The sequence below is a fragment of the Saimiri boliviensis genome, chromosome 7 (assembly GCF_048565385.1).
Source record: "Saimiri boliviensis isolate mSaiBol1 chromosome 7, mSaiBol1.pri, whole genome shotgun sequence".
Taxonomy (NCBI): Eukaryota; Metazoa; Chordata; class Mammalia; order Primates; family Cebidae; genus Saimiri; species Saimiri boliviensis.
Window position 1 is genome coordinate 20,918,254 of NC_133455.1, and position 22,166 is coordinate 20,940,419.

At 41.6% G+C, this 22,166-nt stretch overlaps 1 protein-coding gene across 10 annotated transcripts in view; it reads left to right on the plus strand.

Annotated features, from left to right (window-relative positions):
• HECTD4 (HECT domain E3 ubiquitin protein ligase 4) overlaps positions 1-22,166 on the plus strand; it is a 238,568-nt gene that overhangs the window by 149,814 nt on the left and 66,588 nt on the right. For all 10 annotated transcript variants that reach the window (XM_074402205.1, XM_074402206.1, XM_074402207.1 and 7 more), the window contains exons 33-44: positions 3,229-3,375; positions 4,031-4,215; positions 6,292-6,445; positions 7,942-8,222; positions 8,463-8,652; positions 10,193-10,274; positions 11,585-11,787; positions 12,788-12,923; positions 13,736-13,918; positions 14,779-14,943; positions 15,333-15,502; positions 16,897-17,012. In XM_074402205.1, coding sequence (XP_074258306.1) covers positions 3,229-3,375; positions 4,031-4,215; positions 6,292-6,445; positions 7,942-8,222; positions 8,463-8,652; positions 10,193-10,274; positions 11,585-11,787; positions 12,788-12,923; positions 13,736-13,918; positions 14,779-14,943; positions 15,333-15,502; positions 16,897-17,012 — 2,012 coding nt within the window. The remainder of the gene's footprint in view (positions 1-3,228; positions 3,376-4,030; positions 4,216-6,291; positions 6,446-7,941; positions 8,223-8,462; positions 8,653-10,192; positions 10,275-11,584; positions 11,788-12,787; positions 12,924-13,735; positions 13,919-14,778; positions 14,944-15,332; positions 15,503-16,896; positions 17,013-22,166) is intronic.

Genomic DNA, 22,166 nt, shown 5'->3' on the forward strand with positions numbered 1-22,166 from the left:
GGTGGTGGTACTTGCTAATGTCTTCCTCTGAAATATTTATATAAAAGTGTCATATTATCTTGCAAAAAAGTTTAAAACTCTCGGTATTCACCTTCTCCTCCTAAATTCCTCTCTGTTCATTAAGAGCTCGTTATAGCAACCATACAGGCATAAGCAGCTGTATAATTCTCTTTGTACACGTAAATGTGTATGTGTGTAAATTTTTTCAACTCAATTCAGATTATATTATACATGCCTTTCTATGACAATGACTATTTTGCTAAGTATGTCTTAGATATCTTAGATATCTGTTTTTATGTCAATACATATAGGTGTGGTCTGCTTTATCTTTTTGTTTTTTAATTTGAGACAGAGTCTTACTCTTGTCACCCAGGCTGGAGTGCAGTGGCATGATCTTGGCTCATGGCAACTTCCATCTCCTGGGTTCAAGCAATTCTCATGCCTCAGTCTCCTGAGTAGCTGGGATTACAGGCCACCACACCTGGCTAATTTTTATATTTCTAGTAGAGAAAGGGTTTCACCATGTTGGCCAGGCTGGTCTCAAACTCCTGACCTCAGGTGATCTGCCCACCTCAGCCTCCCTAAGTGCTGGGATTCCAGACATGAGCCACCATGCACAGCCTTTTTTTTTTTTTCCCCCAAAGAAAAACAAGTTCTCGTTCTGTCACCCAGGCTGGCATGCAGTGATGTGATCATGGCTCACTGCAGCCTCAACCTCCCCAGCCTTAAGTGATCCTCCCACCTCAGCCTCCTGAGTAGCTGGGACTACAGGTGCATACCACCATGCTCAGCTAATGTATTTATTTTTTGTAGAGATGGGATCTTCCATGTTGCCCAGGTTGGTCTCGAACTTCTGGGTTCAAGGGATCCTACTGCCTCAGCCTTCCAGACTGCTGGGATTAAAGGCATGAGCCACCACATTTGGCTGCTTTATCATTTTTAAGAGCTCATAGATACACATTGTATACATGACCTTTTCTAAAAAATTTAACTCATTTTCTACTGATGGACACATAGATTCATTTGTCTTTATTTCTTTTGTTTTTGTTTTATTTTTGCACTAACAACAGTGCTTCCATCACAACCTCCTTCTATGTATATTTTTATATATTTCTGTGACTATTATTGCTGAACCAATTTCTATGAACCTAATTGTAGGTACTAACTCTGAAGATGGTTTTATAACTCATGTGTGAGGAGTTTTCCTATTTGAATTTCCTATTGGGCTTCAAAGATCTTCAAGAAGAAATTGAAAATGCATTTCTCTACAAGCCCTGGACTGGAGCTGCTATGGCTCCTGGCAGTTCTTTAAGGAATTCTGGCCAACAGGCAGAGAGTGTCCAGTGGCTGGAGGAAAATGGGTTAATTAAGTGCTGAAGTGAGTATTTTTAGAAATCTTGAGATCCTCCCACCTAGGCCTTCCAAGTAGCTGGGGCTGCAGGGTAGGTCAGACTATTCTTTGGAAACAGGTTCAAAATTTCAGTGGCTTAAAAGACAAAATTTTGTGGGGTGCAGTGGCTCACATATATAATCCCAGCACTTAGGGAGGCCAAGGCAGGAGGATCACTGGAGGCCAGGAGTTCAAGACCAGCCTGGGCAATATAGTGAGACCCTGTCTCTACAAAAAAGAAAAAATTAGCTGGGAGTGGTGACGCATGCCTGTGGTCCCAGCTACTGGGGAAGCTGAGGCAGGAGGATTGCCTGAGGCCAGGAGATTGAGGTTGCAGTGAGCTATGATTGCACCACCCTGCACTTTAGCCTGGGCAACAGAGCAAGACCTTGTCACAAAAAAATAAAAATAAAAAGAAGAAAACAAAATTTTAGGTCTTGCTTCTGTTCATGATGGGTTCGTGCTGGCTGATGGTAATCACAGAGGAGGAAACTACCACCTTGAGTGCTGCCAGGCTCCTTGTCAGAACTCTGGCTCATTGGCCAGACTTTTCACTGCCCGGCCAACCACACAGTGCCCAGAAAGATACAGTGAAAAGCCCTCATGATTACCATAGCCTATTTCCACAATTTAATTTCTCCATAAAACTGGCAGCACTGTTCCTTTTTCCCTTGATTATTAATGTCATTTGTCAGAAACTTGGAAAAAAAAATGTAGAACATGCCAAAGAATAAAATGAAAATCAACTACAAGTACACCCTCTTAAGGTAACATCTGTTAACACTTTGGTATCTGTGTTCTAACCATAGACGTCTCCCGTAGTGCTTTTAGTAGTTGTGTAGCACTGCATTATATGCTTGAAACTTTAACAGATTCCCTATTTTTGAACATTAGGTTAGTTTTTGCTATCATAAACAATATTATGTTGCATGTCTTTATAGATAAATCCTGATAGTTTCAGTTCTAAACTAATATTAATTGGTATACAATTGGCCCTATGTTGTGTTTTACATTGGGAAAGTCTTACTTTATATCAACTAGGCTTTCATCTTCTGCTAATAACTGAAGGGTGAACTCGAAAACAGACACTTAACTAATCCATTTGAACCTTAGTTGTCTCATTAATAAAACTGCCTTGACTAGGCACAGTGGCTCAGGCCTGTAATCCCAGCACTTAGGGAGGCTGAGGTGGGAGGATGGCTTGAGCTCAGGAGTTTGAGACCAGCCTGGACAACATAGTGAAACATCACCTCTACTAAAAGTCAAAAAAATTAGCTGGATGTGGTGGTGTGCATCTGTGGTCCCCGCTACTTGGGAGACAGAGGTGGGAGGATCACCTGAGTCCAAGTGGCCAAGGCTGCAGTGAGCTGTGATTGTACCACTGTACTCCAGCCTGGGTAACAGAGCAAGACCCTATCTCAAAAAAATTTAAAAAAAAAAAAAAAAAAAAAAGCATTTACAGTATTCAGTGCTACTTGGATTATTGTACCAGTTTCATGATCAGATAAGTTTGGGAAGTGTTAAATGTTCTCTGCTTATAGAGAGAGGCTGTTCACTTTATCCTTATTAAAGGCTCTGAAAAGTCCTACAATAGTCTGTTTTGAATTTCCTTAACCCAGGATTTCTCAGACTTTTCTGGAGTGTGAACCAGTTTTGGAGGCACACCTCAGTCTTACATAGTTTGGGAAATGCTGAGTTGGATAGTCTCTAAGATCCTTTCAGTTCTGGATTCATCCAGATATGCTAGAGTTTCTCAAGAGGCCTCACCTGCTCACATGGTCACATCCAGTGTTCTTGATATGGTTCCAGAAGCCTGACCTTTGGTCTCTCTTTCACAGAATTGAAGAACTCACATGTGGTGGGATGGTCGAGCAGGTCCAGGAAGCCTTTGGCGAGACCATGACCTCTGTTGTGTCTTTGTGTGCTCGTTACCCCATCGCTTGTGCAAATAGCATTGGACTTTTGTGTACCATACCTTACACGAGGTAAGTACAGAAAGGCCTTTTGTTGTATGTAAGTTACACTGCTGTATAGTCGATTAACTGAAAGTATTTTTAATTTTAAAAACTGGATTTTTTGCTTTCATTATTTGGGAACTAACTAAACGAAACTTTTCTCCTAAAAGACACCTAAGGTTCCTATGTAAATTTCTTAGTATTGAGTTCCTACATGACTAAATGCAGCCATTAGGATTATATTACATTGTGAAGATATGGAGGGTCAAAGAAAAATAAAAGGTCTCTAGGAAATTACTTACATATTTGACAGAAATATTTTGCATATGCACATTTATTTTCTCTCTTGGGTCACTTAGTTACTAATTTGAAGATGTCAGGCATTAATTGAATTCCCTTCGGACAAGTATATTATTTTTTTCCATCATGGCAACAATGAGTTGATTCCATCCATTTTTTTGCTTTGGTGTTGTAATAAACCAGAATTTGAAGTTCTTTGTTAATGAAGGGAATCATCATTATAAGAAAATCTTTTGTGTTTGATTGCACATGGCAGTATCCTAAGTTGTAGGGAAAGAACTATACCAGCATGTTTTATGCCCCTTTGATGCTTTGAACTTCAGTGAGAGTTTCATGAGTGTTGGTCAGTTATGTTTATCCAGTGCAATCCATGACCCTTTGTCAGGAGTGAAGAGAAGTGCCTGGTACGCAGTGGCCTTGTGCAGCTCATGGATCGCCTGTGCAGCTTGAGCAGTCAGACCGAGTCCAGCTCCAGTGAGAAACAGACCAAGAAGCAGAAGGTGGCCACCATGGCCTGGGCCGCCTTCCAGGTGCTTGCCAACCGCTGTGTTGAGTGGGAAAAAGAAGAAGGTGAGATGCCGGACTCCTTTCTAGAGCTCACTGATTTCTTCTGTTGGTGTATTAGTTTATTAGGTTGTCTGTGCTAAATAAGAGAAAGAAAGCCTCTGTTAAATGACATGATCAGATAAGTTAAATCAGTGGATGATTTCATGAGAGACTTATCCTCAGTGTGGTTCTTTGAAAACTTACAGCTTTACGATAAGACTAAATGATATCCCCATACCCTAAAGGAATACCGTAACTCCAGGAAATTGAGAAGGTATTTTTTATTCTATCCCTGTCAACACTGCTAACAATCTCCAAATAGATTTTTTTTAATTTAAAAAAATTATTAGACATAAAGTCTGTCACCCAAGCTAGGGTACGGTGGTGCAATCATAGCTCACTTTAACCTCGACCTCCCTGGCTCAAGCAATAAGTGATCCCCCAACCTTAGCCTCCCAAGTAGGGCTATAGGTGCACTCTACCATGCCCAGCTAGAGACAGGATCTTGCTGTGTTGCCCAGGTTGGTCTCAAACTCCTGGCCTCAAGCAGTCCTCGCACCTTGGCATTCAAAAAAAACAAATATTTTTTGAAGTGGCCTCTCAGTTGCATTTTTAAGGTGATGTTTCCAAATTTTATTTTTAGTGACCAATTTAAATAAAAAGTAAACTTGAGCTGCAACAGTAACACGTGCCTATAGTCCCAGCTATTCAGAAGGCTGAAGTGGGAAGATTGCTTGAGCCAAGAAGGTCAAGGCTGCAGTGAGCTGTGATCATTCCACTGCACTCCCTGGGCAACAGATCAAGATCTTGTTTAAAGAAAAAAAAAAAAGTAGGGATTTCCAGCTCTCTGGAATCCCCTCCCACGTGGTGGGAGCTCTTTTTCCCCTCCTCAATTTCCCCTCTGGAAACCCCTTCCACACTCTTTGTGGAAGTCTTTCTGCCCTTCTCCTTTTCCTCTCTTTTCTCTACCTAATTTTTTTTTTAAAAGTAAACTTGAAGGATAAATTTCCCCTTTCAGTCCTGTGTATATAACTTGTTTATTTATCTGTTTATTTGTTCATGATGCATTTTAATGTCTTGAGAGTCTGTTGTATGCCAGGCAAAAAATGAATAAGCCATTGTTTCTCCCTTTAAAAATATGGTCTAAGGTGTGCAGTGGCTCACACCTGTAATCCCAGCACTTTGGGAGGCCGAGGCAGGTGAATCACAAGGTCAAGAGTTCAAGACCAGCCTAGCCAACATGGTGAAACCCCGTCTCTACTAAAAATACAAAAATTAGCTGGGCATGGTGGTGCACGTCTGTAATCCCAGCTACTCAGGAGGCTGAGGCAGGGGAATCACTGGAACCTGGGAGGTGGAGGTTGCAGTGAGCGAAGATCATGCCACTGCATTCCAGCTTGGGCAACAAAGGGAGACTCTGTCTAAAAAAAAAGGTCTGGCAGAGAAATAGATCAATAAGCAAATACTTGTAATGTAATCAGTGTCACAACTGAGGTGGATAGGAAGTGCAGTGTAGTGTAGAGGTGTCAGAGATCAGCTGTGCTAGGCAGCTGGCAAAGCTTCCCAGAGAACGTGACACAGGAGTTATTCTTGAAGGATGGAGAAGACTTTCAAGCAGAACTAACAGCATGTTTAGACTCGGATCTAAAAGAGCATGGAAAGTTCAGGAAATGACAAATACTTTTTCATAACTTTTACAAGGGATGCTTGGGAGGTTCTGGAACTGTGGTGAATGTGGAATAATCTAGAAAGATTTTTTATTGTGTTTGGGAAAGTATGAGTTAAAACATCAAGATGTTTTCATCACCAGTGAAATAGTGATTTTTCCCTATCAGTTAAGTATGTTGTTTGGTTATATATGGACTAATCATACTCAGTTTTCATTAATAGTAATGTCTACCCCCAACACTGAGTTATTTTTAACTATTACCCTTTTTGTGTATAGATATTATCTAATAAGGAGACAGTAATTGGATGGTTCATGAAACATTGAGCAAGATAAAGAAAAATTAGTTAAGGACAGGGCTCACTACCCCGCAGGCTCACCGTGGCACCCTTAGGTTTTTACCAAGCTCTTTTTTTCTCTCTTTAACTGTGAAGGTGGCTCTACAGAGGCCGTGCACTCAGGTCTGGCCCGGCAGGTGTCCAGCCTTCTCACCAACCACCTTGCCCGAGCCACAGAGTGCTGTGGCAACCAGGCTGCTGGGAACGACGCACTCCAGGATGTCCTTAGTCTTCTCAATGATCTCTCAAGGTATGCGTGGTCCAGCCTGGAGCTTTGGGAGAAGCTGGCTTTCCTCTTGAATGATTGCGGTTTCTTTTGGTGGTTGTTGTCTTTTGAAATAGCTAAATTACTAGGTCATTTTGACACATTCTTGCCTCCAAAAAAAAAAAAATAATGGAGAGGCCGGGCGCGGTGGCTCACGCCTATAATCCCAGCACTTTGGGAGGCCGAGACGGGTGGATCACGAGGTCAAGAGATCGAGACCATCCTGGTCAACATGGTGAAATCCCGTCTCTACTAAAAAATACAAAAAACTAGCTGGGCATGGTGGCGCATGCCTGTAATCCCAGCTACTCAGGAGGCTGAGGCAGGAGCATTGCCTGAACCCAGGAGACGACAGAGGTTGTGGTGAGCCAAGATCACGCCATTGCACTCCAGCCTGGGTAACAAGATCGAAACTCTGTCTCAAAAAAAAAAAAAAAATAATGGAGAATAAAGTCATTGAAACATAGTATTTAGTTCCAAAATGTAAGGATTATTTAGGTGAATAGCTAAATCATAAAATAATATATTATCATTTGCTTTAATAGCTTACTGACAGCAGCTGCTAACCTTTCCCATAGATGCAGTTGTATTCATTAACCAAAAATCTTACCCTCATTATAGCAAGATTAAAGAGTAATGAGTCAGGGCCTGTAATTAACTCACTTTCTCATACTGTGTCTTTAAAAGAAGATATTCTGTGTTGGTTGTATATCCCCTATGTGAGCCATGAGGCCCTTAAAATGTCCACATATGACTGACTGCAGGTTATCTAGCTTTCTCGGAATGTAACAGTTTTAGCTGTGGCAGATTCCAGAATGTTGAAGCCTGTCCAACACTGCGTGATGGCTTTGGTCTTGAGGTACTCGTTAAGAAAGAATAAATGACATAAATTCCAAAGAGAACTATTTACAAGTTAATCTCTGTTCCCAGATCCAGTCATTCTCTCTAGCAATCGTTTATTGCCCCTCAATAGAATACTTCTCCTCCCCTCTCCCATAACCTGATTTACCAGGATTCAAGCTCCCATTCTTTCTGTAACCTCAAGGTAGTATATAAGCTTCTGTAACTCATGGGAAATTTGGTCTTCACTCTGAAGGCTCCTGTATATACAGGTTAAATAAATTTGTATGTTTTTTTTCCTATTTAAAAAAAATGAAAGAATAAATGACAAACAGAAAAGCTCTTCATTTGAGTTTCTAAGTCTCAGTGCTCCATGAAGCACTCTGAATTTAGGATCTCAATTAAGTAAACATGAGAAATCAGAAAATATTTAAAAATCTTTCTTTTTAAGTATTAGTGGTTATTTGGTTTCATCAAATGTTTCCAAAATTCTTAATTATTCACGGAAGCATAGTGCCAAATTCATGTCTTCTTCCTGAAATCAGATTTCATTGGTTTATTTCATTTAGAGAACTCTTGCTTCTGAATGTCTATAGATCAGCATTTCCAGCACAGTTTACGTTTTCTTCCTTTTTTTGCAGGAGCCACATAGGTAAAGCCATCCTGAGCCAGCCAGCTTGTGTGTCCAAACTCCTCTCCCTGCTGCTTGACCAACGCCCGTCTCCAAAGCTGGTCCTTATTATTCTCCAGCTGTGCCGGGCAGCGCTGCCCCTGATGAGCGTAGAAGACTGTGGAAACGTGGAGCTCCCACCCTGGAGCTACTCTGTCCCATCCTTAAACAGTGAGCAGGAGGATCCCAGCGACCCAGCTTCCAAGATAGCCTCCTTGCTTTTAGCAAAGCTGGCAGATTACGTGGTTCCAGGTGAGACACTCCTGAACGGGAGAGTGGTGTGGCAGTGCATTCTTTCTGTGCCCAGTCAGGTCCCCACTTGCATCTATGCTTCCTGTGATGAAAGAGAGAGTGACAGAGAAGGGAGCAGACACAGAGGAATAGAGAAGGGGGAAGAGAGATTCCAAACCCCAAACCATTGTTTTTCATTTTAGTAGAGCCGCCAAAACAACACGACAGTTTTCCTGAATGAACTTTGCTTTTTGCTTAAAGGATGTCAGACAGTTCTTTCTCCTACCGCTTCTGAACCTGACACCACACTGACAAAAACCAGTCCCAAGAATTCCTTGAAAGGAGATAAAGATCCTGGAGAAGAGAGTGAAGCTGTGGATGGCAAGCTCTCGATATTTATCCACAAGCGGGAAGATCAGTCATCCCATGAAGTCCTCCAGCCATTGCTAAGGTGACCGTAATGATTATGATAGCTACACGTCCTCAAGCACCACCCATGTCACAGGCACTGTGCTAAGTAAGCCCTGTACATGTATCAACTGCCTTGGCCCTCTTTACAACCCTTGCAGATAGACACTGTCACTGTGATTCCTGTGGTGACACAGAAAGAAACTGAGGCAGAGCTGAACTGTAAATGCAGTCCTCTCTGACCACAGAACCCCATACTCTGAATCACGACTTGGTACTGTCTCTCTATACCCAAATGAGAGCTAAAGCCATGTGGACAATGTATTATTGTCTATGGGAAGTCTCCAGTGTGACTTGGGCTTTGAGAAGGAAAATGCAGTTTGATTTTTAGTTGTTGGCATCTTTCAGCTGTTGGTAAATTTAGGTAAACTCCACCTCATTGACTGTGAGTTGGAGAAACAAGAGACACTTTTTTTTAAAGCTTTAATTTGTTGAAGTATGAAATGGTATGATGACTCAAGAAGGAAGTAAAAATACAATCATTGCTCAAAATATTACAGACCTGCAGAGCTTTATTAGTGGGATTCAGGGCAACAGGAAGGCTTGCCGCATAGCACAAGGGAATTCAGAGCAGGTTTTTATGTCTCAGATGGAAGAGGCCTCTCTTTACTTCAGTGACAATGTTGTTACCCTCATAACTGAATCCCTTGTTTGCCATTATGGCAACCAAAAACACTAATGGGACCATAAGCAGGATTATGGCAGGTAAGGGCTTACATGAGGAAATCTCCAAGAAACATTCCTGGACATTGCAGTGTGTCATAGCACAAATTTGCTCAGAGATTTTTTGGAGAGCCAAGTTCAGGAGGCAGGGAAAGCTGAACTATTAGAAAAGAAGATCCAGTCATTCACCAAAGCATCACATCCATGCTGTCGTTCAAGTTCCCTCTCCTTGGGGTTTAGATGACGTCCTTAGGCCCTGCATTCGTTCTGGTTCATGTCAGTTTTTTATTTTCTACATTATTTTCATGTGGATTTCTAGATACCCTTATAGCTCTAAAACACTGTTGTTTTAGCCCTAAAGTGATATAATTAAGCAGTAATAAATTATTTCCTTTTGAAAAATTGAGTCTTAGTGGATTTTAAAAGCTAGTGTTAGAGGTCCAGGCATGGTGGCTCATGCCTGTAATCCCAGTGCTTTGGGAGTCCAAGGCAGGAGGATGGCTTGAGCTCAAGAGTTCGAGACCAGCCTGAGCAACATAGTGAGACCCCATCTCTACAAAAAATACAAAAATTAGCCGGGTATGGTAGCATGCACCTGTGGTCCCAGCTACTTGGGAGGCTGAGGTGGAAGAATTAATTACCTAGGCCTGGGGAGGTCGAGGCTGCAGTGAGCTGTGATCATGCCACTACACTCGAGCCTGGGCGACAGACCAATACCCTGTCTCAAAAAAAACAAAAAAGAAAACACCTAATGTTCTTATATAATGGGGCCTGACGGTGGGTAGGTGGCTCCATAGCATGCAGCCCACTTTTGGCAGTGCCTGTAAGGTGTGCTCTGCTCTCTGCCTGCCTTTTTTTAGTAGTTCAGAAGGACGACCCTTCCGACTTGGTACTGGCGCCAACATGGAGAAAGTTGTGAAGATGGATCGAGACATGACCAAGGTAATCTCATGAAGGGAAACCTGCTCCGATTAAACCCATGATTGAAGAGTACTTGTCATGCTTTAGATTTTCAGAACAAATTGAGAAAAGGCAAAATTAGTTCAAGTTCCAACAAAGAGGCAAGGTGAGACTTGAAGTCAGTGGGATAACTGAGGCCATTTTAAAGAGAACTAGTCAAAATCAGTTTGTCGAGATCAGAACTTTAGTTTTGACCTAGAAGTTTGTTCTTAGCTCTTTTAAGAAAGTTTAATAGTTTGAAATTGGAAATGGTTTAATAGCCTAAAAATAGTTTGAGATAGGCGACGTAGTTGAAAATCGGTGAAAGGTTGCTAAGTGAATAGCAGATAATAAGAATTACAAACACCTTATTAAAAACATAAAAATATGCCCAGGCTCACAAATAATTAAAGGAAAGGAATAAAAACAATAGTAAGGTATCATTTTTCATCTGTCAGACAAGTAAAGTTAAGAAAGATTAAGAATACTCATTATTGTCAAGGTGAGGGTAAATAAAGTCTGAAATATCCAGAGATAAATGCAGTGTGTTCTTCACAGTTTTGTTTGAAAAAACAAACAAAATAGGCCAGGCGCAGTGGCTCACACCTATAATTCCAGAACTTTGGGGGAAGGCCGAGGCAGGTGGATCACCTGAGGTCAGGAGTTCAAGGCCAGCCTGGCCAACATGGCAAAACCTGTCTCTACTAAAAAATACAAAAATTAGCCCGGGCGTGATGGTGGGCGCCTGTAATCCCAGCTACTTGGGAGGCTGAGGCAGGAGAATCGCTTCAACCCGGGAGGCAGAGGTTGCAGTGAGCCAAGATTGTACCACTGCACTCCAGCCTGGATGACAGAGCCAAGACTCTGTCTCAAAAAAACAAAACGAAAACAAAAAATAGGATCAACATACTCATAAATAGGGGATTGATTAAAGAAATTATTACAGTCATATAATGAAATACTGTGCAACTATGAAAAACAATGAGGCAGATCTCCATGTATTGATATGGAAGAGCCTCCGAGATACACGGATAACTGATAAAAGCAAAACAAAGTGCAGCCTGTGTGTCGGAGCCCTGTGATACGTATGCCAGAATTTGCACAGAAGTAATCTAGATTACTGACCATTATCTCAGCCTGGATGAAGCCTGGGATGTCTATGGAAATTTTACTGTCTATGTATAATATTTTATGTTTGAATTTTTAAAAACTGAGCCTGGATTGCTTTGGTAATTGAGGGGAAAGAGACTTGAAAAATACAGTGCTGGGAAGAGTGAAATAAATATTCTCAGTGTCTTCAACCTTACCCCCAGGGTGGCTGTTGTGAAGTGATTACAGAAGAGGCTGCAGCCGCCCTGAGGAAAGCCACCAAGTGGGCACAGTCGGGCCTCATCGTCAGCATTGGGCCACCGGTAGAGTCCATCAACCCAGAGACTGTGAGTGGACTATCTACAGGCGACAAAAAGAAAACTGCCCAAACTTCGATTTGCCGAGAGAGGAACTCCGAACTTGCGAGGTAAACCTTCCACAAGTAGAAGCTGTCCACACTCATCTCAGGTTTACTTTATAATGGGTTTGGTTTTGACTTTTTAATTTTCTACCAACCCCTTGACCTCTTGGTAATGAGGCCCATCTGCTATAGTAGTTGTACTCAAGGTGCAGCCTGGGAGTACATTGGAGAATAATGACCATCCAGGTAGGTCTGAGGTTGTCATGAAAGAATAGAGGGATGCTCCCACCAGGCTATAAATCCTCTGCATTTATAGCCAGAGGATTCTTTTGAGTAGTATTAGTAAACTCTGTTCTTGCTACCTTTATTTTTTGCAAATGGTACATTCCCACTGACCCAACTGAACACAAACTTCTTTCTAGGAGCAACAGTTAAGTGTTGCCTCTGTGAAGTTCGTTCGAGATGTTTTGTGCTTGAAAGCCAGGAATAGTTGCAATGCAGTATTTTTCCTTGATCCTTATGGCTTATAAATAAAGTTTGAGGTCCATTGTTGGAGACAGTTATTCAGATACCACAAAGAATGTGACACAGTGATTTCTTCCTAAAGATAATGTAGCTTCTTGCTTTCTCAGTCAACAGAATCTACTTTTTCTTGTATAAAAAGAAATGGTGGCCGGGCGCGGTGGCTCAAGCCTGTAATCCCAGCACTTTGGGAGGCCGAGGCGGGTGGATCACGAGGTCGAGAGATGGAGACCATCCTGGTCAACATGGTGAAACCCCGTCTCTACTAAAAATACAAAAAAGTAGCTGGGCATGGTGGCGCGTGCCTGTAATCCCAGCTACTCAGGAGGCTGAGGCAGGAGAATTGCCTGAACCCAGGAGGCGGAGGTTGCGGTGAGCCGAGATCGCGCCATTGCACTCCAGCCTGGGTAACAAGAGCGAAACTCCGTCTCAAAAAAAAAAAAAAAAAAGAAATGGTTTCCCTCTGATGTTAACCAAGAAAGCCACTTCCCTGCAGTCTTACTCATCACTGGACACTGACACTTTTTCCTGATGACATTTGCAGGACTGATCCCGTGCGTCCCTTCATCAGTGGGCATGTGGCAAACAGCATGGCTGCAGAAGTGATCGCCTTGCTACATAGCTTGCTCATGGCACCCGAATCAAATGCTGCTCAAATATGGACCACAACAGCAGAGAAGGTTAGTGCAGTGTTGCTACTTAACTGAGAAAGTAAGAAGTAAGTTGATTAGAATTAGAATCATACCCAGCAAGGGGCATTTTAGTAAAGAGAAATCTTCCCAATTTGCCAGATATACCTGTTAACCAACTTTCCCCTGGAATTTGCTTTGCTACAGTAGTTTCAACTCTGTTAAACTATGTCTCCTGTCACTGCTGGTTCTTATTTTGCAGAAGGTAGGACAGTATTCTCAGGGAAAGAATGGCAGGACTTGTTTCTCTTCTTCTTGCTTATGTTACATTGGTACTGACATTAGGAGATCATGCAGCCTTGATTTATTGGATTTGTTTAAGTGTACTCACTAAGTCCAAGGGGGCCTCTGCATGATTTATACTGCCTGAGCGCCCTGTCAGTAAGTGATTCATCATTACAAACAGTAGCCCAGTTGCCTGAAACTAGAGATCTGTAATCAGTTCCCCCTTTCCACAGCCATTCTTCAAGTAAACACCTTATGACGTGTCCTGAAGGTAATTGAGTATTGATAAATGGACAGTATGCTGGGATGGTTTTCCTTCAGATAAGTGATTGCTTTATTTTAGAGGTTTTAGTAACATGATGTTTGATTCTCCCAGTTGTATATTTCCAGTTTTGTCCAATTACATAGACAAATATGGGCAAATGTCACTGGCCATACCTGATAGTTTTTTGGTGCCTCATATGTCCAGAGTTCCTTCACTACATAGGACCCAGACACTGTTGTAGACACTTTATCACCCTTGGTATCAAAACAACCAAAGCTTTAACTCCTAGTGCATGGCTCCTTCTTATATTTAGGTTCTGTCTCGGGCACTGATGTACATTCCACAATTGGGGAAATACGCAGAAAGCATTCTGGAAAATGGCAGCAGCAGTGGGAGGAAACTTGCCAAACTTCAGAGAATTGCCCGCCAGGCTGTTGCTGCTCTGTGTGCACTTGGAGGCTTCAAAGAGACAATCAAGATAGGATCTGAGGTTCAGGTACCAACCACCATTTTCCCCAAATAATTGCTTCTCCTATATATGTAAGCATCCATTGATGAATCGATCATCTGTAAGACAAGTATTACCCAACTAGTTAGACAAGAAAAACCTTGTATCTTCAAGCTAAATAAGGAATCTGAGAAACTCTCGAATTCAAATCCACACTGTGCCATACATTGTTCACATTTTAATGCAATGCCGTCTCAAGTTAACTGCAATACTTGTTTCCTGTAGTGTGGTCAATATCAGTCTTAGAATTGAAGGTGGAATTAGCATGGAAGGAAAACAGTCTTTTCCTGCAAATCCGTATTTACCATTAAACAGCAGTAACAATTTTTTTTTTCTTAGACAGAGTCTTGCTCTGTCGCCCACACTGGAGTGCCATGATGCGATGTCGGCTCACTGCAACCTCTGCCTCCCAGGTTCAAACAATTCTCCTGCCTCGGCCTCCCGAGTAGCTGGGATTACAGGTGCCCACCTCCTTGCCCAGCTAGTTTCTGTAATTTTAACAGAGATGGGGTTTCACCATGCTGGCCAGGCCGGTCCAAAACTCCTGACCTCAAGTGAGAGGCCTGCCTCAGCCTCCCAAAGTGCTGGGATTACAGGCATGAGCCGCTGCACCCAGCCTAGCAGTAACAAATTTCTGTTTGAGATGATAGCTTGTTGTGATCACCTTGCAGTTAGGTTTTAGGGCCTATTATAATTCATGTCTAGGGCTTGGTATCTGCTATCCTAGTAGTATAAACTACCATAATGCCAATAATGACAGCTTTAAATTTACTCTTTCCTCTTGTCTCATGAGACAGCTGCCCACACATCAGAGCTGGTTGGTAGGGCTAATCTATCTCTGTCTCCAGGTTTTAGGTAGAGGAATCTCAGGAAGCATTGGAGTGGTGGCTTCTATCAATGAACAGGAAGGTATAGCTACAGTCAGATTCCCACCTATAGACTGTAGAAAGACTTCGCAAGCATCAGACACATTGACTATTCCATTGTCTAGACTTTGTGTTCCAAGATCAGAGGTAAGGTAATTTTTAAATGCTTCATAAAATGTCACTGCCAATGGTAATTGTACTGTAATGAGTCTATGCACATGCTCAGTGCAGAAACACAAATGCTTGGTTATCTGAAATTGTACTTGTGATGTATATTTATATATCAGTTATAATTATCAATAGTAATGGTTGTGTGAAAATTTTCATCTAGATGACCAAATTCATTTCTTTGTTGTTTAGGGCTGTTCTACGGTGTATTTTTAATTGTTTTGATGTAGTTTGCAATTTTCTATATGGTGATTTTATTTTCTTAACTGAAAATTTAAGAATTAACTCCAGGTAATAATAAAACCCTCATTTCTTATAAACTAACTACTTGAATTTAACTTTTTGCCATGCCCCCCCACCGCCATCAGGCATTGCCTCTTCATAAACTGTCCATTACTGAGAAGGTAGTACAGGCAGTCCAGTCCATGTTGCTTCCTCAGGAGGGAAGTCTCTCTATTCACACCTCACTTCCTGCAACAGGAGATGGGTCAGCTCCTGTGATGGCAGTCGTTCGGCTCCTTGCTGAAATAAGGACAAGGTGAGTACCCTCCCCACATTGCCTGATGTGCTGAGTTGGTACAAGCTGACAGAAGAAGGAGACCTTGGTGGGCCCCTCCACTCCCAACTTAGTGGGTCCACAGCTTGAAGCCCATGCTAAGCTGAGCAACAGTAACCATTCTTTTACACTGTGTTTACCACAGTTCCTTGCATTGCTTTATTTCTGCATTTTTTGTTGCATTCCGCAATGTCTACACTTCAAAATAAAGATTAGCTGTTCACCTAAGAAAAAAAAACAAATGAATTGTGATGTATGACATACATACGTAAGGCTCCACTGATTTGCTTTGTTAAAAGAACTTTGTTCCATCACAGGAATAACTCTGCCACCTTGAGGCAGGAAAATCGCTTGAACCCAAGGAGGCAGAGGTTGTAGTGAGCTGACATTGCACCACTGCACTCCAGCCTAGGCAATAAGAGCAAAACTTTATCTCAAATAATTAAATAAATAAATAAACACAGTGGTTTAGGCTACATTGATACATATCTGGTCTATCACTTTACAAACTTATGATGGGAAAACTAGGGCATGCACGGAAGGGTTGATGTTGGTCTTTTCTTGCAAATACATTTTATTTACCATTAAACAGCACTAAGAAGTATCTTTTTGACAATGAAACTTATTTTTTATTTGTTCTTTTTTTTTTTTTTTTTGAGACAGAGTCTCACCCTGTCACCCAGGCTGGAGTCTGGAGTACAGTGGTTTGATCTTGGCTCACTGCAACCTCCACATCCCTAGTTCAAGTGATTCTCCTACCTCAGCCACCTGAGTAGCCTGGATTACAGGCAGATGCCATCTCGGCTGACTAATTTTTATGTTTTTAGTAGAGACAGGGTTTCATGTTGGCCAGGCAGGTCTCAAACTCCTGACCTCTGGTGATCCACCTGTCTCAACCTCCCAAAGTGCTGGCATTATAGGTGTGAGCCACCATGCCCAGCCAACAATGGAACTTCTTAGAAACTTCCAGGATGTCTTTTGAATCAGATGAGATCCGTTGCCATACAGATTTTCCCAGTTTTTGAATCCCTCTTCCTTCCAGAGCTCTAATTTAGCCCCTGGGCACAGTGTAGGAAAAGCTTTTAAGAGACAGGACTAATTTCTCACCTGGCACTTTGTGTCTTCATTTAGTGGTTATGGCAGCCTTTTTTCCCTTTTCCAATTCTTCATGCAGTGTCAGCAGTTGCTGTGTGGCAGAAGAGAAGTTATTTATGTATTTCTAAGATAGTCCAGCTCAGAAAAAAGCAAGAGGAATGGGGAGTTTGAACCTTATTTTAAATTGGGGGACAAAATTGATTGAAATATTTTTCACAGTTGACTTTTTTAGACAATGAACACTGATGACTTTGAAATATTGTAAATCTTTTAACATTAAGAGCATGCCTGGTCATGGCCCAGCTTTTAGAAGACAGCTTATTTTGTGAAGAATTCATACAACAATGTCCAGCAGCTGTTGAAGTTCTTAACCTAGTAGCCCAGGAGTGCAGTGCTGGTGAGTACTTGAACTTTCCTTACCACCCTGTTTCATTGAATTTTCTCAGCACATTTGCAATTTGATAATGGCATGTTAAGTGTTTTCATACACATATGTCAAACAGCTGAGCTGCAAGGACAACACCTGTCACAACTCACATGTGTCACAGACCTAGAAATGTAAATAAAAAGCTTTCAGTCTATACCAGCTTAGGAAATCAGCATTTTTTAATGTAGCCTTAGGACCATGTCAGAGTGTTTTCTTTTCTTCATTCCTATTGATTTGTTGCCTTTATTTACCTGTTAGAACTATGATATTTAGGAGCAGTCCTTAGGGATGGCGTGTACATTTTGACTGTTGTCACTGGCAACATTTGAATTCCCAGTCAGGAGTTTGCGCCAACATCCATCCTTGTCTGTCTCTTTCTTTCTTTCTTCTCTCTCTCTCTCTCTGTGTATGTGTGTGTGTGTGTGTGTGTGTGTGTGTGTGTGTGTGTGTGTGTGTCTGTGTGTAGAAAAGTCCAAACAAATACTAAAATTGGAAGACTAGTATAATGAACCTTCAGGATTCCATTATCAGTTTCAACAGTTGTCAGCTCATAACTGATCCTGTTTTATCTGTGCTGTAACCCCTGGAATTACTTTTAATCCTAGATATTATGTAATTCATAAGTGTGTTAGTATATGTCTCTGAAAGCTAAAGACTCTTAAATAACTTCAACACCATTATCACATATCTAAATTATTAACAGTAATATAAAAATATTATTATCTAAGACAGGCACGGCAGCACATGCCTGTAATCCCAGCTACTTGGAAAGCTGAGGCAGGAGGATCGTTTGAGCCCAGAAGTTTGAGTGCAGCCTGGGCAACATAGTGAGACCCCATCTCTAAAAATATGTGTATATGTATCTAGTTAGTATTCAACTTCCTAATTTTCTCATAAAGATCATTCTTGTTTTTACGTTTATTTATTTGAATGGGGATCCAAATAAAGTTTACAAATTGTTGCTTTGTTGCTGTTTTTTAAATCTTTTTAAAATATAGACTACTCTTAGTCTTTTTTTTTTTTTTTTGCCTTGCAATTTGTTTCTGGAAGGTTTTCCCAGTCTGGATTTTGATGACTGTATCCCTATAGCATCATTTACCATGTTCATTTGCCCTTCTGTTTCCTATAAGTTGGTAGTTGGCCTTAGTGTTTTTAATTGAAAATTTACCCTTTGTCTCCAAGGATATAACTGGACCACCCTAAGTGAAGTTATTCACAATTCAATTAGCATTCCTCCAACATTCTAGTGCTAACATTTTTACAAACCATGTGTTAGAAATGAACAGCTTTGGCTGGGCGCGGTGGCTCACGCGTATAATCCCAGCACTTTGGGAGGCTGAGGCGGGTGGATCACGAGGTCAAGAGATCGAGGCCATCCTGGTCAACATGGTGAAACCCCATCTCTACTAAAAGTACAAAAAATTAGCTGGGCATGGTGGCATGTGCCTGTAATCCCAGCTACTCAGGAGGCTGAGGCAAGAGAATTGCCTGAACCCAGGAGGCAGAGGTTGTGGTGAGCCAAGATCGTGCCATTGCACTCCAGCCTGGGTAACAAGAGCGAAACTCCATCTCAAAAAAAAAAAAAAAAAAGAAAAGAAAAAAAAGAAAAAGAAATGAACAGCTTTAACTCCCTTAGTGCTTGTAAGTTCATCCTCTTTTTTTTTTTTTTTTTTTTTTTGGTCATTTAAAAAATCTATATTACTTTTTCTTATGCCATTTGCTTTGTCAGTAACTCTCAGATTTTTTCCGTTTGTAATTTTTGTTACTCTTTCACGTTGTGATCATTTCTGTTGTTTTATTTTTATTTTTAAATTTGTCTATATCTGTTTTACTTCTCTTTCTTTTGATAAGGGTAGTGCCTTGGATTCAGCAGAAGCTCCAGCTGGGAGATCCAGGAACCATTAATAAACCTCAGAGAGATCCTAAGAATAGAGAACAAGAACAGAAGCAAAGGGTGTGCTAGGCTTCGAGGGTGAAATTACTTGTGACTTTGTTTTGTATTCTTAGTAGGTCCTTAGTTCACTGCCTCTGACTTTTTTATATTGTTGGCTTAGATTGTATTCAAAAATATATTTTGACTGATTAGCAGCATATAGCATGCTGAATTAATCACTTGTTTTTCTACTGGACTGTTTCTGGGTATCCTTTTTTATATATTTTATAAAATAAAGAGGTCTTAAGTTACGAAGTTTACATTAATACTTAGTGCACAAGCTAGGATTTGTAATGATTTCAAGCAGTGATCTCACACAGTTTTTTTTTTTTTGTTTGTTTGTTTGTTTGTTTGTTTGTTTTTTTTGAGATGGAGTTTTGCTCTTGTTACCCAGGCTGGAGTGCAATGGCGCGACCTTGGCTCACCGCAACCTCCGCCTCCTGGGTTCAGGCAATTCTCCTGCCTCGGCCTCCTGAGTAGCTGGGATTACAGGCACACGCCACCATGCCCAGCTAATTTTTGTATTTTTAGTAGAGACAGGGTTTCACCATGTTGACCAGGATGGTCTCGATCTCTTGACCTTGTGATCCACCCGCCTCGGCCTCCCAAAGTGCTGGGATTACAGGCTTGAGCCACCGCGCCCGGCGATCTCACACAGTTTTGATCATAGTCCACCTAGCCTGTTTTTCCTAGTGAAAGAGCACTTTGTGGTACCAAAGAATTGAAATGTATGGGAAGTGCTTGTAAATTACTACAAAAGAGAAGATTGTGAGCTTATGCACATTGGTATATATTCTAAGTAGTATCCTATGTAAAGAATCCTTAATAACTCAGTTATTAGGTTACCAGAAATGGTTCTGACATTTAAAGCAAATAGCAAAGTTTACTGACTCTAGTGTCAGTTAGTGATGAAAACCAAAGAAAACAACCTGTGTTTCAGGTTACTTTGCAGAACAGTGGTAGATTCTTAGGCCTACAAGGGGGCCGTAGACTGTGCTCAGGAGGAAAGCTGTTTAATAAACAGGAATCAAGGTGAGGAGTAGGTAGAGGAGAGAGAGTTACTTGATATTCATTTTTTAAGATATTAAAATTTTTTATTTTATATATGAAAATGTCATGAAATTTATAAGCAATAATTTATTGATACTCAAATTTTTAAAAATATTTTGATCAATTTTTATTATTTTTCTTCTCCTGGGATGAATAAAGTGGCAGACTTGGCCATTCTAATATTTACTCACCAATAGCCAAATTTCATAGCTTCTCTGTCTAAAGAAGACAGTAGCAGATTCCATTTGGTCTAGGGAGATAGCACTACAGAACTTTTTTGCTTGAAAAAATATTCCTGAAGGCTGGGCACGGTGGCTCATGCCTGTAATCCCAGCACTTTGGGAGGCCAAGATGGGCAGATCACTTGAGGTCAGCAGTTCAAGAATAGCCTGGCCAACATGGTGAAGCCTTGTCTCTACTAAAAATACAAAAATTAGCCAGGCGTGTTGGGGTGTGCCTATAATCCCAGCTACTCAGGAGGTTGAGGCATAAGAATCACTTGAATCCGGGAGGTGGAGGTTGCAGTGAGCTGAGATCATGCCATTGCACTCCAGCCTGGGTGACAGAGCAAGACTCCTTCTAAAAAATAAAAATTTAAAAAAAAGAGAAATATTCCTGAGACATTAGGCAGATCCCTTGGTTGAAATAGCAGAGAAAGCAAATTTTTGAACCTGAAGAAAAGGCACATAGAAACCAAAAAAGTTCTCAACATTATTTTACCCCATTGCAGAAGCTAGAATCTCCCAGTTTCAGCTGTTTCCTCTTCTCCCAGCTTCCTAATATACTTACTCCCTGAGCCAGATGTTCTCCAGCTTTGAAAGTTCCTCAGAACCCCCAGGAAGCATGATTACAAAGTCAGAATTGTAAATAGAGGGTGATCCCAGACAGCAGGCTAAAGGGACCATCAGACCTCACTAGAAGAAACAGGGCTCCAGGTTTCGCCCTGATCCTTTTTCCTGAGCTTGCCTGCCTTCTACACTGAGCAATCCCTCTGCTGAGATCCAGGCCTAGCAGCTACTTCTCTAAAAATATCCCCCTCCTCTGCCTCATGAATGCACCAAATTGATAACCAAAGTCACTCCTTACTCTGGAATCAGCTCTCCTTCTCAAATTCCCTGCTTTAGTTAATATTCAGACTAGTTTTTGTTTGTTTTTTTTTCTTTTTTGAGACAGGGTTTCGCTTTGTTACCCAGGGTGGAGTGCAGTGTTGCGATCAAGGCTCACTGCAGCCACAACCACCTGTGCTCAGGCAATCCTGTTGCTTCAGCTTCCTGAGTAGCTGGGACCACGGGTGCACACTACCATGCCCAGCTAATTTTTTTTTTTAGACAGTCTCGCTCTGTCTCCCAGGCTGGAGTACGGTGGCATCATCTTAGCTTGCTACAACGTCTGCCTCCCGGGTTCAGGTGATTCTCCTGGCTCAGTCTCCTGAGTAGCTTGGATTACAAGCACCCACCACCATGCCTGGCTAATTTTATATTTTTAATAGAGATGGGGTTTTACTATGTTGGTCAAGCTGATCTCAAACTCCTGACCTCAAGTGATCTGCTCACCTCAGTCTCCCAAAGTGGTGGGATTACAGGCGTGAGCCACCATGCCCAGCCTAATTTTTTTAATTGTTAGAAAAATGAGGGCCGGTGCAGTGGCTCAAGCCTGTAATCTCAGCATTTTGGGAGGCCAAGATGGGTGGATCACCTGGGGTCAGGAGTTTGAGACCAGCCTGATCAACATGGTGAAACCCCGTCTGTACTGAAAATACAAAAATTAGCTGGGTATGGTAGTAAGCGCCTGTAGTCCCAGCTACTCAGGAGGCTGAGGCAGGAGAATCACTTGAACCCAGGAGGCGAAGGTTGCAGTGAGCTGAGATTACACCATTGCACTCCAGCCTGGGCAACAGAGTGAGATTCCGTCTCAAAAAAAAAGAAGGAAAAAGAGAAATGAGAGACAGGGTCTCACTATGTTGCTTAGGCTGGTCTCAAACTCCTGGGCTCAAGTGATTTTTCCCTCCTTAGCCTCCCAGAGTACTAGGATTACAGGCATGAGACACCGTGCCAGGTTAGTTTTGATGCCCAGATACTTAGTCAGATATAATGTCTCTTCCTTGTCCCTTCATATCCAATCACTTGCCATATCCAGTTCTT